Raw genomic sequence first — 18,880 nt, forward strand, 5'->3', positions numbered from 1 at the left:
AATTGGTATTTGAGGGGATGTTTACTTTTTAACTCACTGGCTGCAGCTCATTCTCCTTTGTTCTTTGTGGTTTCTTAACATTAGAGAACCACAGGGCTCGGTTCTTATTCCTGTTCTGAATCTAACTCACTTCCTTGCTGATCTCATCCAGTCTTGTGACTTTAAATACCACCTATATGATAGATGACTCCCAAATTTACAGCTCTCATTAGACCTCATTAACTCTAGACTCCTCCAACTGTGACTAAGAGAAATATCAAACTTAAGATGTCCAAAGCTGAATTCCCCTTCTGACTCTCAAATCTCTCTGTATTTTTCCCCATCTCAGTTGATGACTGCTCCATCTTTCCAACTCCTAGAGCCAAAATCCTTGATGGCATCTTTGACTCCACGTCTTAAATCTTGCACCAAGTTCATCAGCAAATCCTGTCGAATCTCCCTTCTAAATACCATTGACCCTTGAACCATAACGGGGTTTAGTAGTGCTGATTCTACACAGCTGAACATCTGAGTATAACATCTGGTGTTCCTCTGTATTGTGAGGGTCTGAATCTGTGGATCAACCAACCATGGATGATGTATTGCTGTAGTATTTACTACTGAAAAAAAAATCCATTCAAACCTGTTATTCAAGGGTCAACTGTGTATCAGAATCTTAGCATTTCTCAGCATCACCACTGCTTCCATTGGCTAAAGCCACATTATGATAATGATTTAGTTAAACTGGATTCAACCTAAATACAACAGGAAAAGAGTTAAATTTAGTTTTTTTAATAATCTAAATTATTGATACCCATTCAGTGAGGTTTATTATATACTGTGGCTTGATTCTAACAACAGGAAGGAAAAAATATGTGCCTAAATTTGCATAAGAACCGTAATACTAAGTTGCACATAAATCAACTAAGTCCATGGGGTTGCAAGAGGCAACTGAGCAACTGAACTGAACTGACTGAAAAATCAAATGCATGGGAGAAATGTCCAGAAGCAAACAACATCAGTATTCTAACAAATTATTCTATTGTTAACATACTCTAGCCAACTAAATTCTTTAACCTACAAACCAGTATTTTGTAACCATCATTGGATAAATGCATTATAATTTTTTCAACTATTTCCCTTATTGGTGTTTATTCAGATTGCAGTTTTTGTTAAATGCTGCATTAAACATTTATATAAAAGAATAAACATTCATATATATACAGGCTTTTGCACTGTCTGGTGTATAAATTCCCAGAGGTTTGTTAGATTATGTTCACTTTTGTTATTTATTTTTCACATAAAGGAAAAAGAACTGTACATGGTAAAAAAAATCCAACATGTGGAAAATATAAAATTCAGAGTAGTCAACCTCATCCTAAAACCCATGTATAGTAAGTTGCCTTGCTTTTTCACCATGGTTTTTCTTTTCAGTTAATGATATCCCTTGTAAGTCTTTTTCCACATGAGTAAAAGGGAAAGAGTAAGGCCACTGTTTTAAAGTAACCAAAAGCCTTCAGAAAATTCGCTATATTGAAATCAATATCAATGGATAGGATTGTGCCTTAAATAAAAATGCACTGATCTTGAAACACAGGGCCTACTTCTTGAGTATCAATAGGCTACATTTGAGTTTTCTAACAGAAATCCTTAGTGATCAATGCAAAGAAAGGAAAACAATAGAATGGGAAAAACTAGAGATCTCTTCAAGAAAGTTAGAGATACCAAGGGAACATTTCATGCAAGGATGAGCACAAAAAAGGACAAAAATGGTATGGAACTAACAGAGGTAGAAGATAAGAGGTTGCAAGAATACACAGAAGAACTATACAAAAAAATATCTTCATGACCCAGATAACCACAATGGTGTGATCACTCACCTAGACCAGACATCCTAGAATGTAAAGTCAAATGGGCCTTAGGAAGCATCACTACAAACAAAGCTAGTGGAGGTGATGGAATTCCAGTTGAGCTATTTCAAATCCTGAAAGATGATGCCGTGAAAGTGCTTCACTCAATACGTCAGCAAATTTGGAAAACTCAGCAGTGGCCATAGGACTGGAAAAAGTCAACTTTCTTTCCAATCCCAAAGAAGGGCAATGCCAAAGAATGTTCAAACTACTGCACAATTGCATTCATCTCACTTGCTAGCAGGAGAAGGCAATGGCACCCCACTCCAGTGCTCTTGCCTGGAAAATCCCATGGATGGAGGAGCCTGGTAGGCTGCAGTCCATGGGGTTGCGAAGAGTGGGACACAACTGAGCAACTTCACTTTTAACTTTTCACTCATGCATTGGAGAAGGAAATGGCAACCCCCTCCGATATTCTTGCCTGGAGAATCCCAGGGACAGAAAAGCCTAGTGGGCTACTGTCTATGGGGTCGCACAGGGCTGGACATGACCAAAGCAACTTAGCAGCAGCAGGAGCACACGCTAGCAAGATAATGCTCAAAATTCTCCAAGAGGCTTCAACAGTATGTGAACCATGGATTTAGAAAAGGCAGAGCAACCAGAGATCAAATTGCCAACATCTGCTGGATCATCGAAAAAGCAAGCGAGTTCCAGAAAAACATCTACTGCTTTATTGACAATGCCAGAGCCTTTGACTGTGTGGATCACAACAAACTGTGGAAAATTCTGAAAGAGATGGTAATACCAGACCGCCTTACCTGCCTCCTGAGAAATCTGTATGCAGGTCAAGAAGCAACAGTTAGAACTAGACATGGAACAACAGACTGGTTCCAAATCGGGAAAGGAGTACGTCAAGGCTGTATATTGTCACCCTGCTTATTTAACTTATATGCAGAGTACATCATGCAAAATGCCGAGCTGGATGAAATACAAGCTGGAATCAAGATTGCCGAGAGAAATATCAATAACCTCAGATGTGCAGATGACACCACCCTTATGGCAGAAAGCGAAGAAGAACTAAAGAGCCTCTTGATAAAAGTGAAAGAGGAGAGTGAAAAAATAGGCCTAAAACTCAACGTTCAGAAAACTAAGATCATGACATCTGATCCCATCACTTCATGGCAAATAGATGGGGAAACAATGGAAACAGTGGCTGACTTTATTTTCTTGAGCTCCAAAATCACTGCAGATGGTGGCTGCGGCCATGAAATTAGAAGGTGCTTGCTCCTTGGAAGAAAAGTTATGACCAACCCGACAGCATATTAAAAAGCAGAGACATTACTTTGTCAACAAATGTCCGTCTAGTCAAAGCTATGGTTTTCCCAGTGGTCATGTATGGATGTGAGAGTTGGACTATAAAGAAAGCTAAGTGCCGAAGAATTAATGCTTTTGAACTGTGGTGTTGGAGAAGACTCTTGAGAGTCCTTTGGACAGCAAGGAGACCCAACTAGTCCATCCTAAAGGAAATCAATCCTGAGTATTCATTGGAAGGACTGATGTTGAAGCTGAAGCTCCAATACTTTGGCCACCTGATGCGGAGAGCTGACTCTTTGGAAAAGACCCTGATGCTGGGAAAGATCCAAGGCGGGAGGAGAAGGGGACAACAGAGAATGAGATGGTTGGATGGCATCACCAACTCAATGGACGTGAGGTTGAGTGAGCTCCAGGAGTTGGTGATGGACAAGGTAACATGGTGTGCTGCATTCCATGGGATTGCAAAGCATTGGACACGACTAAATGACTTAACTGAACTGAACTGAAACAAAGAAGAAAGCTCATTAGAATCAGCATTCCCTAAGAGCTTGTCCTTATCATGTTTGTATGTAACCCTGAACCTCAGCACATTGCTTTGATTTGTATAAATAGCTGATGAACAGGGCTAGTCATCCTTGGTTGCTTTCAATACCAGAGGATTTTTATCTCAGATTTTGGTACCACTCAGGGATGAAGTCGGAGAAGGCAATGGCACCCCACTCCAGTACTCTTGCCTGGAAAATCCCAGGGATGATGGAGCCTGATAGGCTGCCGTCTATGGGGTTGCACAGAGTCGGACACGACTGAAGCGACTTAGCAGCAGCAGCAGCAGCAGCAACAGGGATGAAGTGCTCAGTCCTGTCAAACCAAAAGCTGATGTGAGAGAACATGAATGAACTTCTCAAATATTAACTTCCCCTAGAATATGTTCATTTTAAGACCTATCTCAATAATTGTAAGGTTTTTGTTCCCAGCTCATGTGGACTCTAGACATACATATTATGCAAGAGGTGAAAAACGTCTCTATTCAGTAGAAAGAAAATCACTGGTGTGTTTTACGTGATATACACCACCCATGGAGAAGCAGCGAGCTTAATACATTTTCTTCCTTGCTGTTTGCAGCTGCTTCTGATCCTCTGCCCCTCTCCTCAAAGCTCCCAGATCCTGCACCATGACTACAGGCAGGCTGAGCACATTGAAGCTAATCTGGGCAAAAGGTAATCCATTAGAGGAGGAGCCATGAAACCTCATGTGAAATAGGCTTTTTCCTCCTTAACGACTTCAAAGGGAAAAGACTTCAAAAAAAAAAAAAATTTGGCCATTTATTATCCTCCTTCCAGGGGAAGTCGTGTCATATATTATTATACTTGTGTAATATACAGGACTCTAGAATAGAAGGAATGATTCCAAGGGTCACGGCTTGTGAGTCACTGGGATTCTGACCTACCTGCCAGGATCACTAAATTTTTAGAGTCTTGGGAGGAATGGAAAAAGGTAAATAAAAAAGGCAAGGTGTGCTCTGTGCAGTTTTGTAAAACAGTTAAAATGTAATGAGGAAGAGAAGACTGACAATCAAGACAGAACTAGTATATAATCCAGCAATCCCACTTCTAGATATACACACACACACACACACACACACACACAAGGAAAACAGGATATTGAAAAATTATCTTTATGCCTGTGTTTATTGCATCATTCACAATAGCCAAGGTAGGGAAACTACCTAAGTGTCCCTCAGTGGATGAATGGACAAAGATGTTGCATATGTATGTAATCAAATATTATTTAACCATAGGAAAGAAGGAAAGTCTGCCATTAATGACAACACAGATGACCCCTGACAGCATTATGCTCAGTGAAACAAGTTAGCAGAGAAAGACAAACAACTGTGATGCTAATCTGTGGAATCTAATGAAGCCAAACTTCTAGTAACAGAAGTAGAATGGTGGTTACCAGGGGTAGGGGCAAGGGGAGCTGGGGAGAATGTTTAAAGATATAAACTTAAAATGAGAAGGTAAATAGATACATTCTGGACATCTAATTCACAGCATAATGATTATAGTCAGTAATACTCTAAGTTGCTGATAAATGAAATCTTAACTGTTCTCACCACAAAAAAGAATTATGTGACACGATAGAGATTTAGTTAATGCTCTAATGATAATTATATAGTAATATATAAATGTATTAAATCAGCATATGGTACACCTTCAACTTACACAATGTTATGTATCAATTGTAACTCGATTAAAAAAAAAAAAATGACATCCTGTCTGGATCAGCTGCTCAAAATGACAAGAGCTGAGACTGGGAGAGCTGATTCTGCCAAGCACCAAAATGAAGGGCTATAATGACTGGTGGGCATACAAGTGAGATTCCACTGGGGCATCTCCAAAATGAGAAGGGAAGGCCCCCAGGCTTTGTTCATGCTTTTCCTCTACTACATGGAATGCACTGTGCCTCCCTGTGGTCCTAACTCATCTTCCAGTGAAAGTGAAACTGTTGGTTGCTCAGCCATGTCCAACTCTTCGTGACTCTTCGTGACTGTAGCCCCCCAGGCTTCCCTGTCCATGGGATTCTCCAGACAAGAATACTGGAGTGGGTTCCCATTCCCTTCTCCAGGGGATCTTCCCAACCCAGGGATCAAACCCGAGTCTCCCACATTGCAGGCAGATTCTTTACCATCTGAGCCACCAGGGAAGCCCTCATCCTCCAGCTGTTGTTGTTCAGTCACTAAGTCGTGTCCGACTCTTTACGATCCCATGGACTGCAGACAGAGAAGCCAGGCTTCTCTGTCCTTTACTATCTTCCCAGAGTTTGCTCAAACTCATGTCCATCGAGTCAGTGATGCCATCCAGCTATCTCATCCTCTGTCATCCCCTTCTCCTCCTGCCTTCAATCTTTCCCAGCATCACGGTCTTTTCTAATAAGTCAGCTCTTCACATCAGGTGGCCAAAGTATTGGAGCTTCAGCTTCAGCATCAGTCCTTCCAATGAGTATTCAGGACTGATTTCCTTTAGGATTGACTGGTTTGATCTCCTTGCTGTCCAAGGGACTCTCAAGAGTCTTCTCCAACACCAGTTTGAAAGCATCACTTCGGTGCTCAGCCTTCTTTATAGTGGTGCAGCTTTCTCAACCATACATGACTACTGGAAAAACTATAGCTTTGACTATATGGACCTTTGTCGGCAAAGTGATGTCTCTGTGTTTTAATACACTGTTTATGTTCGGCATAGCTTTCCTTCTAAGGAACAAGCGTCTTTTAATTTCATGGCTGCAGTCACCATCTGCAGTGATTTTAGAGCCCAGTTAAATAAAGTCTGTCACCGTTTCCATTTTTTACCCTTCTATTTGCCATAAAGTGATGGGAGTACCTTACCTTACCTACCTCCTGAGAAACCTGTATGCAGGTCAAGAAGCATTGTTCTAACTATCCATTATTCCATGGACTGGTTCAAAATTGGAAAAGGAGTACATCAAGGCTGTATGTTGTCACCCTGCTTATTTAACTTATACGCAGGTTACATCATGTGAAATACCAGCTGGATGAAGCACAAGCTTGAATCAAGATTAATGGGAGAAATGTCAATAACCTCAGATACGCAGATGACACCACCCTTATGAGGCAGAGAGTATAGACGAACTAAAGAGCCTCTTGATGAGGGTGAAAGAGGAGAGTGAAAGAGCTAGCTTAAAATTCAACATTTAAAAAACGAAGATCCTCCTCCAGGTTTGTACTTAAATGTCATTTCCTCAAGGAATTCTTCCCTGGCATCCCAGATTTTACCTCCAATTCCATGGTAAATTTCCATTGTGTATTGTATTTCTTTTGTGTAACTATTTTAGTGTCTGCCTCATCACACGCTAAGCCCTGAAGCAGGGACTGGGCCTAATTTTTGCCAATGCCTGGCACTTAGGAACTTAACAAAATATTGCATGGATGAATGAAGGTGGGGTCCAAATCAGAGTATTATGGTATTACAATTTTTTAAATTTTGTCCCTGGTGCTGATGTAGCTTGATCCAGAACTGCCAGCCTCCCCAGAGCCATGATTATAGGATCCCTAGTGAGTCCAAGTATCCACTAACTTGAGCCCCTCTCTACCTCAGTTTCATAAAGAGTGGTCCTTGCAAAAGCAGTAGCCAGACTACACAGGTGTCTTCCAATCAACAAGCAGGATTAAATGGACTTGTAAAGTGTAGTCATTTGCCAGGGTTGCCATAACAAAAATACCACAGGCCGGGTGACATCACATCAGAAACTTTCTCAGTTCTGAGGCTGCAAGTTCAAGATCAAGGTATGTTTTGTCTGAGGCTGCTCTCCTCTGCTGGCTGGTGGCCACCATCTCACTGTGTGCTCACACCTACTTTGTCCCAGAGTCCTTGTATGTTCTTTTTCAGATTGGATTAAGGGCTCGCCCTGATGGCCTCATTTTCACCTAAGTGAAAATGTTAGTCACTCAGTCATTTCTGACTTTTTGCAGTCCCATGGACGGTAGCCCATCAGGCTCCTATGTCCACGGAATTCTCCAGACAAGCATACTGGAGTGGGTTGCCATTTCCTACTCCAGGGGATCTTCCTGACCCAGGGATCAAACCAGGGCCTCCTGCATTGTGGGCAGATCCTTTATCTTCTGAGGCTCTTCTGAAGCTCGGTTACCTAATTAATTAACTCTTTAATAAAGCCCTTTCTCCAAATGGGCTTCCCCCATGGCTCACATGGTAAAGATCTGCTTGCAATGTGGGAGAATCCTGCAATACAGGAGACCTGGGTTCGATCCCTGGGTCAGGAAGATCCCCTGGAGGAGGGCATAGAAACCCACTCCAGGATTCTTGCCTGGAGAATCCCATGGATAGAGGAGCCTCATGGGTTACAGTCCGTGGAGTTACAAAGAGTCAGACACGACAAAGCAATGAACACTTTCACTTTTCACTTCTCTCCAAATACAGTCACACTCTGAAATACTGGCAGGTGAGGGCTTCAACATATAATTTTTGGGTGGATGGCACAATTCAATGCATGTCAAAAAGGAAAACACAGGCAGCCTTGCTCCTAAGGACTGGATCACAGTGGGAAAGCCTACAGTTTTCAGGAAATGAGATCCTACTGGGGTCCAGCCCCGGTTGGATCCAGGGATTCCCTCCAGATAATGGCGTTGGCGAAAAGGGATAGCATCAGTGGAGAGAATCAGAGGCCTAATTATAATTGATTTACATGGGAAATTAATATACCCCCACGCTCCAATTACGTTGGCCAGAAGAAAGAGTAGAGACAAAAGGAAAGAAAAGGAGACGAGAAAGAATGACACAGGGAGACTGAGCTTAGTGAGCAGGGTCCGTAGCTTTATTTCCAGCAGGGGCTTTTATACCCAAAGTTGTACATAGAAGATAATAGGGGATGTAAAGTCATGCAAGGTCAGCAGACCTTGAAACCAGGCTTTTCTTCAGATACAAAGGTTTTACGATTTACATCATCTTCCGGTCAGGAGACCTGCTAACATTTTTCTTCTGATAAGAGTTAGTCAACCAGAAAAACTTATTTTCTCCAAAGGTGACTTTAGAGTTTAGTACCACTCCCCAAAAGCACTAGGCAGAGTTGCATTCCTATAGGGCAAGGGTGCAGTGGGGGTAATAAGGGAAGAATTTATTAGCTTAGGGGTCCAAGGTTATTATTAACATTAAAGCTTCTACTTATATTTCTTATATATCAACTATATTAATCAATACACTCTCAGGGACACAGAGGGTGGGAAATATGGAAACTTGGCAGCAGGCATTAATCCAACAAAGAAATCTTCTTCTTTTTTTTTTTTTAGAAATCTTCTATCAGTTCTGTTTTAACAATTTCTAACTCCCCGAGAGGCTCTGCATTGTTAAAGTAACTGAGTCTCCTTGTGCCTCATACGGTTGGGAGACTATAAACAATCACATGCATGGCTGTAGGAGTCTGGAAACCTGTTAGGCAGGTTAGAAGGCTTTCTGAGGGAAACACAATTGGAGCACACCTTATTATACCCTGGAGACTTAGTAACTAGAGCTCTAAGTTGCTTTTCTTACAGATAAGAGTGGTTGGGGATAGCCCCTTGTGACTGTCAAAGGAGCTGGTGAAAGTCATGAAGCAGTAAAACCGACAGGCTCAGGTTTTGGGGTAGACGCTCAGGCAGGCCCAGAGGGGCACCCCTCGAGTTCTGGCTCGCCTTGCCCACCAGATCTCTCCTACATGACCTTGTCATGGGGTGGGGACTCCCGTGCTGGCCCCTGGCAAGAGCCAAGAATTCTAGGGTTTTAATGAAGGTTAACAACAGGTACCAAGTACATCATCAAGGAGTGAACTTGATACCAAAAAATTCACTACAAATGCTGCTGTGGTGGAATACTTACGGAATTGGAAACTAAACATCTATTATATACTTTATAATGAATGTGAAATGGTCCATGACTGTAACTTGGAAAAACATGTTTTCACTGTGCAAAATTAACACCTTCCTAGAAGAAGAGATCATGGCAATATTAGGAGCATAGGAGCTTCCTAAGAATTCACTAACAGAAGAAAACTGAAAAAAAAAATCAATGATTCACATTTTCATCACAATAAGAGTGTAAAGCACATTTGGATAGGGAGTTCTCAAATTTTGGTCTGGGCACTATTATTTGATAACTGTGACTTTATATAATTTACTCCTTAAGAATTTCCTCAAGTACAAAATAACATGATTACATGTTAAGATCAGATAACATTGTATCTAAAGTCCATTCCTGCTCTAACATTGTAGCAACTTCTTTGTTAGAATCAGTTTTCTATCCCACTTTATACAGAACTCAACAGGTTTATAGCACTGGTTAGCTGCTGTGGTTTGGCAACCTAATAGCTAATCCATAATAGATTAATCAGAACTAAAACATTTAAATGGTAGAAACAAGTTTCTGACAACACTATTTTTCTGTTTGACTCAACTAAAGTACTAATGACATCAACACAAACTAACGCATTAAAGACAACAGCTTTCCTTCTACTAAAGGATATAACCTTTAACGCATTATCCCAGATTTCCTTCATTTCCTATCATTCCATTTATGCTTAAACTGATTTTTTTTTAACATATACATGTATCCTTTTTTAAATTCTTATCCCAATTAGGTTGTTATGTAACATTGAGCAGAGTTCCCTGTGCTATAAAATAGGTCCTTGCCGGTTATCCATTTTAAATATAGCACTGTGTACATGTATATCTCAAACTCCCTAACTATCCCCTCCCTTCAACCTTCCCACCCCCTACCCCCACACCGTCCTACAACCATAAATTTGTTTTCTAAGTCTGTGAGTCTGTTTCTGTTAAACTGATTTTTTGAAATAAAAAATTATTTGTCCAAGTTAAATACTTCTGTGTTTATAGCTATGAAACTGTCCTCATGTCTTATTACTTTTGTACAAATACAGATGATAAACAATTTTATAAGAATTTTATAATAATGAGACTTTTTTGCATTTGTTTCAAAATAGGTATTTATTATTAAAAAATTAAACAAACTGGCTTATTACTCACAAATTATCATAAAAAATTTTAAACAATTTGTCTCCCCTCTCCAAGAAAGCATGTGTGTTTTGTCTTTATAATCTTTACTGGCAGACATTTTGACGGTATAGGAAAAAAAACACAAATATTCCATGTCACTTTGTTAGAATTTATGATATAGCAGAATACAGAATCTCTATGGTGAATCATTAAAAAAAAGCCCACATTTTTTTCCTTCACGTTCAAGTGTTTTTTGAAGTTATATAAACAGTGAAGATTACAAAATAAATAGTAAACAAACACCTGTGTAATTTCAATTTTTCAATGCAAGAAATTATTATACATTTTTTTTTTCATTTTGTCTCAGGCTTTCCATAACACTTTTAGGAGCAAAGCTGAAAAGTTTCCAGTTACCGGAAGCCTCAAAAACCTATTGTATATTGAAAAACCTGTAAAAGCAGCATCATTTAAATAGTGGTTAACTCACAAAGTAGGGCAACCATAACCAACCTCACGGCTACTCAGGCATCTCAGTCACCAGCTTCAGATACAAGGTAGAACCCTGGCGGAGACTCTGACAGTTGTTAGAAGGCCATGAGGAGCAAAGATGCAGCCCAGGGCGTCTGGGTGCTTTCTTGCGGTGCAACAAAGTCGGAACTGAAGAGACTCGTCTCACAGAATCCAGGGGCCTCACTGAAAGCAGCTTTATTCAACACCTAAATCCCTTCTCTCTCCTCATCAATTTACAACACAGATAGGACAAAGACTTCATACTGATATTTTTGAAGTTGTACCAATGCTCTAACAACTAATTTAGCAGAAAGAACTACAAAATGCAAATATTTTAAAGGTTTCCTTATAAATGGGACTATAGATGAAGCTGGGGCCAATTTATCTCCCCCAAATAAAACAATTTATATGTCACTGAATGCAGTTTAAATTAGAAATCAGCTGTCAAAACTATTTTAAAAGGTTTTGAAAGGAAAAAAGTCATTTTTTTATCTGGAGTATAAATAAGTCATCCATATAAGAACTTTATTATCTATATAAATTGACCTCTTTTCAAATAATTGAAATATTTCAGCTATTTAAATTACTATTTTAAGCACTAAAAGGCAAAGATGAGGGGTACCAACTGAACTATATATACACTTAAAAATGATCGATAGGGTAAATATGTATTTTATCACAAAGATAACCAAAAGGGTAATTTTTGATAATATATGATATTTATGTGCAACTAAGTGATCAGATTGCTTGTAGTCAGAAAATAAGTTAGTTTTCCCCACTTTGTACTCTGAAGTTCAAAGGTGCAATACCAAATCTCCAAAACTACAAACACAGTGGCAAATAAAAATTTATTTAAATAAAACCACCCTCCATGCCCTGGTCCCCAAGTTTAGACAGACTTAGGTGAGAGAATTGTTCAAGGAGTTACAAAAAAAAAAAAAAAGAAGGCAAAAAAACCCACCATGGCTTTACAGAACAACAATTTTTAATTTTTTTTAAGTGTATACTTAATGGAGTAAGTTGACACATAACTTATAAACCAAAAATGTAATTTCTTAAGCATTTGGTAATAAAGAAAAACCTCCTTACCACCAACATTATGACCACCTTTCTCACTCTCACTTAGAATTACTGTCATCTCCCAGGCATGCTCTTACCCTCTTTCAATAAAGAGACCACAGTACTGTACAAAGCACAGATGCAGAGCCGGTTTCTTAGCAGACTTGCCCCAGAGACTGCTGAAGCAGCCAGGCAGCAACACCAAACCTGAGAAGGTACCTGGGTTGTACTTCTAGATTGCCCTGACCAAGCGTTCTGGCATCTACAGAAGCAGGGGCGTTCTCTCTCCTGCTGGCTGCTCCTTCTGGAAGAGCCCTTCAATCTGGGCTAATCGGCTGAAGAGTCGCTCTCTCAGTGGAGGGATGTGGTAGCTCGGGTCCAGAATGTTCGTCACTCTGCGCTCACGCTCTCGCTTCCATAACTTGTATGGGTGGGGAGGGAAAAACGGCTGCCCTCTTTCTCTTCGAATCTGTAGCGTAATTCCACTTACAGCCAGCATCCCCCATACTGCCAGGACAATAAAGTCTACATAACAGTAGAAAAGCACAGTTTGAACTCTTGTATTTTAAAACCAAGCACAGATGTTAAGACATTTTATAGCTTCAATCTGTATCGTCTTTTCACAGTTAATACTACACTTTATGGTGAGTATGTCCAAATATATGTGTATTTCCTCACTTATAAGCCAGGGAATAAGCAAGGAAACTATAGTCTTACATGTCAAGATAGGAATTTCCTATTATAGGCGTTTGAAAGTCCAGACAGAGTTATAAAGGAATCAGTTGTTTGGAGCCTTGGCATTCCAGTATTTTATGACTACAGGCATAGTGTTCAAAGGCAGAGTTGTTTGTTGTGTTTTTCCAGAGTGGAGAGGAAAGGCAGTGATCTCACAGACATACAACATGGAACATCAGAGACCACCATGCTCTTCTTTTCCCATTCCATCCTGTATGGGACCCCACCCCACTCATATAGAGTAGATACAGAAATGCATGAAGAGATTCAACAAATTGTACTGAGCTTCCAGTAAAAGGTTTGGCCAAATACTGAAACTTCCACAACACGTGGATTTCAAGGTCTCTACCATCAACCTCTTAAACAATGAGGGCAGGTTCAGGATAGCAGAGGGAAAAAGCTGACCTTAAATATTCAAAACAATTGCAATCATGCTTCTATATCTTCAATTCTAAGTCTTGCTTTACCATCCTCCCTATTTTAACATTCTGAAACCAACATATCTTGCAATCTTTGTGAACATTTGATTTAGTAGCCATTTTTTTCCTTCAAAAACTTAATGGAAAATCTTTAATGGGTCAACTCTTACAATTGAGGAAAAACACAACTACTGACTGAAAACCACTTTCTCTTTTTATTAGCAAATTATGTGCTTCTTCGTAGGAAGGAAACAAGGGAATAATTTAAAAAATCAGGTTGTCCTTCTCACCCCTCACCCTACCCTCAATTCATAAGGTGCCAAACAGCTTTATTCTCAGCATTTTTCTGACAAACGGGAATGACTAGATAAACCTTTGTAATCCTGGTTTAGAAATTTCTTAATAAGTTCATTTATTAGATTTTCAGAAGTATGAATTTTAGCCACCTTACAAATTCAAATTCTTCGCTCCTATGATCATAAGTAATCATTAACACAGGGCTCTAATACCATCTGGATAGTGTGAATTTCCTCCTTATGTCCTGTTAACCTTCTTTCAATCTGGTTATAAGAGCTCTTATTAGCACAGGTAAACTAATATTCCCTACCTGACCATCACTTGGTTCTTGGATTTAGAGTCTTACCATTCGTTTGAAAAGGCACATTCACAAAAGCTCTGCGGAAATCCACATGGAGTGCTCTCCTGAGTATGTTCAAAGTGATGTAAGAAAGGCTCGTATACAGGTAACTGTCCACGGCCAAGACCACCGAATAGGAGCCAATGAATCCACAGCTCAGTATGTTCAGCTGTGGAAAAGCAGAAGTGTTCAGGCATCACCTCTGGTAGGACAATAATAGTTTTTATAGCTTTCATCACTGGCCTCAACCCTGAGGAGCAGGGAATCACTCCTGCTCCTTCAGGGCATATGAAAAGGGACCAAATCTTAGAACTGAATAAAGGTTACCTGAAAAGATAAACTGGGGGCTTTCTTGGTGGCTCAGTGGTAAAGAATCCTCTTGCCAATGCAGGAGACACAGGTTCAATCCCAGATTCAAGACGATTCCATATACCTTGGAGCAACCAGGCCCATGCACCATAACTATGGAGCCTGTGCTCTAGAGTCTGGGAACCTCAACTACAGAGCCACATGCCACATCTACTGAAGCCCAAGTGTCTGAGAGCCTGTGCTCAGCAACAAGAGTAGCCACCGCGGTGAGAAGCCTACACACTGCAACAAGAAGTTCCTGCTCACCGCAACTAGAGAAAGCCCACTTGCAGCAATGAAGACCCAGTGCTTTTTAAAATTTATTTTGGCTGGAAAATAAATAAATAAAATTATGATAAAAACAAGATAAACTGGAAAAAACTTTCAACACCTATGGTTCATAAAACACAGTTTCCCTCATCATAGAAAAGGTCTTCCCGCTAAAAGAGCTTCAATGATAAATTCTAAGTAGATGAAGAATCTCCTGGAGAGACAGCAGAAATGTACAGTCCATCAGGTGGCTGCATCACCGTACCTTCTCTGCTCCTGCTGTTAGAAGTGTGATGACCTGCACCATTTATTGGAAAAAAATAATGTGATCATTGTAACAAGAACTTCTCTTGCTTTCACAGTAACAAGGCTATTCAAAATCAATCCCCTGATACAGACAGACAGCTCTCTCTAGTGAACAGAAATGCAAAATGATGCAATAAGTGAACAAAGGAAGGCTCAGGAAAATAGGGTGAATATCCTGACCTGATGAAACACTTACTATTCTTAAGCAGCCCATGAAAACCACTGGAATGAAAATGGCTATACAAGAGAAGGTCACCCAGAATACTGCGTCGACACGGAAAATTTTTAGGTTTCCTGGAAAAGCAGAAAGAAATCAGGAGTAAACAACAGGTTCGCCAAGTGAAATTTCATTTTCTCAACATGTGAACACAGACATACCCTGAAGGTTTAAAGTAACAAACAGGCACTATGAAATGAATTGATTTCTTTTCACTTAACTATCAATACAATCTCTTTGAAGGATGTGTCCTAAGAAAGTAGAGGAGTAGGAGGAAAAATCAAGCAGGTAATGCTCTGCATTTATTACAGGATAACTTAGAAGAGGCTGGACTAGCCCAAGCTCGATCACTCACGGCTGTGATGCTGGGCCTGTTTCCTGATCCTTAAAATGAAAAGGTTGAATCACTTTATCTCCAAGCTTCAAATCATCCCTTCTAGCTATAAATTTCTATAATTCCCTGATTTTGTACTGTGAAGTAAAAAATATAAGTGGCATCCAGAGTGATCATCAGTCAGTTCAGTTCAGTCGCTCAGTCGTGTCTTGATATATGAAATCCCATATAAGGAGCAGACTCTGTTTAGTAGATTTTGACCATCAATGCACTTCCTGTTTATCCACTGTACACTGGAAGATGTGACTTTTCCTCAGGCATCAGGAAAGATGTGAGCTAATCATTTAGCTAAGATGTGAGCTAATCCATCCTACTAAACCCTTCTCTAAAGTGCGGTGCACTTTGGGGTGACCCAGGACGGATCTATTAGAACTCCTATTATAAATTATGTTTAAATAACAAAAATATAAATCTTACAATTATTTAATACTGACACTGGCACCATCCCTCAGTCCAACTGGAGATGTCCCTGTATCTTGAGACCCATGTATCCTGAAAGAGTTGGAGGTTCATAGTGAAGGGCTCTGACCTGGAGACCCCATGTTCTCAGAAAGCAAACTGCAACATGCTTCATTGAGGTGAATGGATGGATCATATCTGCAGTTCACCTATGCTATCCTTCACAACATGCACATGTGACTTAAAAAAAGGAATACAAGAGATTAACAATACTAGTTATGATGCCAGGCATGAGAAGACTGACCCATTCAGAAGACACATAATAAAGTGAAAACAGTAATTTCATTAAATCTAGAAGTCAACCAAATCTTTTCCAAATTTTAGTGCTTAGAAATATGAGCTTGCACCCACTCTAATTTAGGTCACACTTACCCTAAATGTCTTTGAGGGATGAGATAGTTCATACATTAACTACTAAAAATAAGATGGTTCAACACATTAACTACAAAAGATTCTAATCCACCATCCCTCCATCTTCTAAACATTAACAAAAAGGAAACTTATTAAATAGTATTTGGGTTAGCACTTCTAGAGTAGAGCTCTGAATCTGCATTTTCAATAAACATCCCTGAGAGTCTGTGATTTAGCAAAATCTAAACAATGCTACTTCGCAGGTAGATAAAGAGCTACCTGTAAGGGGGCCTGGAATGAACTTGGCTATAGGTTTGCTAAAATCAGAGCAAAGGGCCTTGGAATTGTCAGTAAACACACAGGTCACCAATTCTTTCTGATTTAAAAAATGTTTAATATAAGAACTAAACATTATCCAAAGTAGAAAATAGCCTAATAGAGTACTTCTGGCCATAGATACCCTTTTATAAAATTTTTTTTTCTTGAAATATAATTAATTAATAATGTCATGTTAGCTTCTGGGGTACAGCAAATTGATTTGGCTATACCACCCACCCACCTCACTCACACTCACACACACGTTTCTTTTTTGAAGTATCTTCCATTATAGGTTATTATGAAATACTGAATATAGTTCCCTGTGCTATACAGTAAGGCCTTGTTATTTATCTATTTTATGCATAGTGTGCGTGTGCTCAGTTGTGCCTGACTTTTGTGACCCCATCAACTGTAGCCCGCCAGGCTCCTCTGTCCGTGGGATTCTCCAGGCAGGAATATTAGAGTGGGTTGCCATTTCCTTCTCCAGGGGATCTTCCTGACCCAGGCATTGAACCGACGTCTTTTGTCTCTCCTGCACTGGCAGGAGGATTTTTTACCACTGAAGAAATGTAAGTTATCATACAACTACAAAGTGAAGGGGAGCAGAACAGACACCCCAAAATGGGTCCCTTTGGCATGTGGATTATTTTGAGCTGAAGGCAATCAAGACCCAGCAGATTCAGGGGAAACTTTTCTCTCCCTTTACTGCCTAAAAGAATTTAGATCACAAGCCTGGCCCAGAATGAAAGCAATTACCAGAGACAGCTTTACATCTGCAATGGCAGACATCTGATTACCAAAACCTGCCCTTCTTACATTCCTGTGACGTGCTCTCCACCTCTCAGAAGCCTCAGACTCCATCTGAATTCTTAGCTCAGGATGGCAGAGAAGCCTCAACTGCCTGACTGCCTTTGAGTCTTCTATTTTTATGGGACTCCAGTGGTACAGAATTAAATTTGTTTTTCTCCTATTAATCTGTCTTATGTCAACTGAATTATTAGAGCAGCCAAAGAACCTAGAAGGTTAAAAGGAAAATCTTTCCTCCCCTACAAAAGGGAATTAACTTACACATTACCTAGATTTTTTAAATGGATAGAAACTGAATAATTTAAAATCCCCCAAACCACCCCTGTGCTACTGTGCTAGGATGACTACAAGTAGGTACCTCAGGAACACTCAGGGCTTGCAAAGGGTGGGAGCAGGGGTTAGGGGTACAAGATAAGACTGGCAACAGAGCATCAGGCTCCCTGGCTCAGCTGCCATCAGAGTAGTGCCAAATTTATCTGTGGGTTGTGTCAGGCTTCTGCTTAAGACTCACTCAAAGAAAGAGTTGCAGGGTTTTAGAAACTGAAAACCACTGTTCTGCCATATATAAAGAATTCCCTTTACCTCAGTTAATTTCAACCAACAGAAATACACACAGACCCCTTATGACACGTAGGTCCAAGGCAACCTCTGAAGATGTTCTAGAATTCATCTACATGGGGTGCCTTTGAGGAAAGGGGGATTCTTAGTGGTACTGGCTTTCCCTAAAGTGGCACACTGGCAGTGCAAGTTTCCAGAACTCTCAGGAGAGGCCCCAAATCCCTGACAAGGAGTGGGGAGGGACGTGTACTGGAAAGGTGAAATAAAGTCCCTGACAATGAACTGCACACACATAAAATGAGTTATACATCTCCTACCAAGGGGAGTGAAGAAAGCCACTGACGCGACGAGGAAGCCCAGCACCAGTCCGACACACAGCATGCAGAGCGTGAGGACTCCAAATCGCCACCAAGCAGCTACCAAGAAAATTCCACCGATGCTTCCGGCGACGGCTGTCACAATCAGGCGGACTGCACAGGGGGAACGGATGGACAGTTAAATCAGAGCTTCTCAGATGCATGCTCAGACGTGCTAACATTACCAAAGCCAGCCTAGACTAGCCTTTCTCTGGGTCAGGCACCAAGGGTGCATCAGCAGTGCCATGAAAGCAGCATGGAGAGGCCCTCTCTAGGGAGCGTCTGAGACTGGAAACCAGCCGGGAGCTAAGCCTCTGAGGATGAGTGACAGGCATGGTCTGGTACAACCTCTATCTGGGACTGTGGAAGAAGGGGTGACAAGCATTCTGTTCAGCATGACAAGGAAGGAGGGTTGTGTTTGTTTTGAGGTAAAGAAAATCCTAACATTCTGTTGTAAATGTCATATTGTCAATATAC

The 18,880-nt window shown here is 40.5% G+C and overlaps 2 protein-coding genes across 4 annotated transcripts in view; one reads left to right on the top strand and one right to left on the bottom strand.

Annotated features, from left to right (window-relative positions):
- MED21 (mediator complex subunit 21) overlaps nucleotides 1–18,880 on the top strand; it is a 115,233-nt gene that overhangs the window by 43,795 nt on the left and 52,558 nt on the right. The gene's annotated exons all lie outside the window — the stretch shown is intronic.
- TM7SF3 (transmembrane 7 superfamily member 3) overlaps nucleotides 10,625–18,880 on the bottom strand; it is a 41,598-nt gene continuing 33,342 nt past the window's right edge. Inside the window, exons 9-13 of one of the 3 annotated variants that reach the window (XM_055572483.1) lie at nucleotides 18,365–18,517; nucleotides 15,140–15,237; nucleotides 14,347–14,452; nucleotides 14,026–14,188; nucleotides 12,614–12,753 (exon numbers count right to left, since the gene is read on the bottom strand). In XM_055572483.1, coding sequence (XP_055428458.1) covers nucleotide 12,753; nucleotides 14,026–14,188; nucleotides 14,347–14,452; nucleotides 15,140–15,237; nucleotides 18,365–18,517 — 521 coding nt within the window. In that variant the 3' untranslated portion in view covers nucleotides 12,614–12,752. Of the gene's footprint in view, nucleotides 12,754–14,025; nucleotides 14,189–14,346; nucleotides 14,453–15,139; nucleotides 15,238–18,364; nucleotides 18,518–18,880 lie in introns of all 3 variants that reach the window. The other 2 variants (XM_055572462.1, XM_055572472.1) reach the window with 2 other exon arrangements.

The sequence above is a fragment of the Bubalus kerabau genome, chromosome 1 (assembly GCF_029407905.1).
Source record: "Bubalus kerabau isolate K-KA32 ecotype Philippines breed swamp buffalo chromosome 1, PCC_UOA_SB_1v2, whole genome shotgun sequence".
NCBI lineage: Eukaryota > Metazoa > Chordata > Mammalia > Artiodactyla > Bovidae > Bubalus > Bubalus kerabau.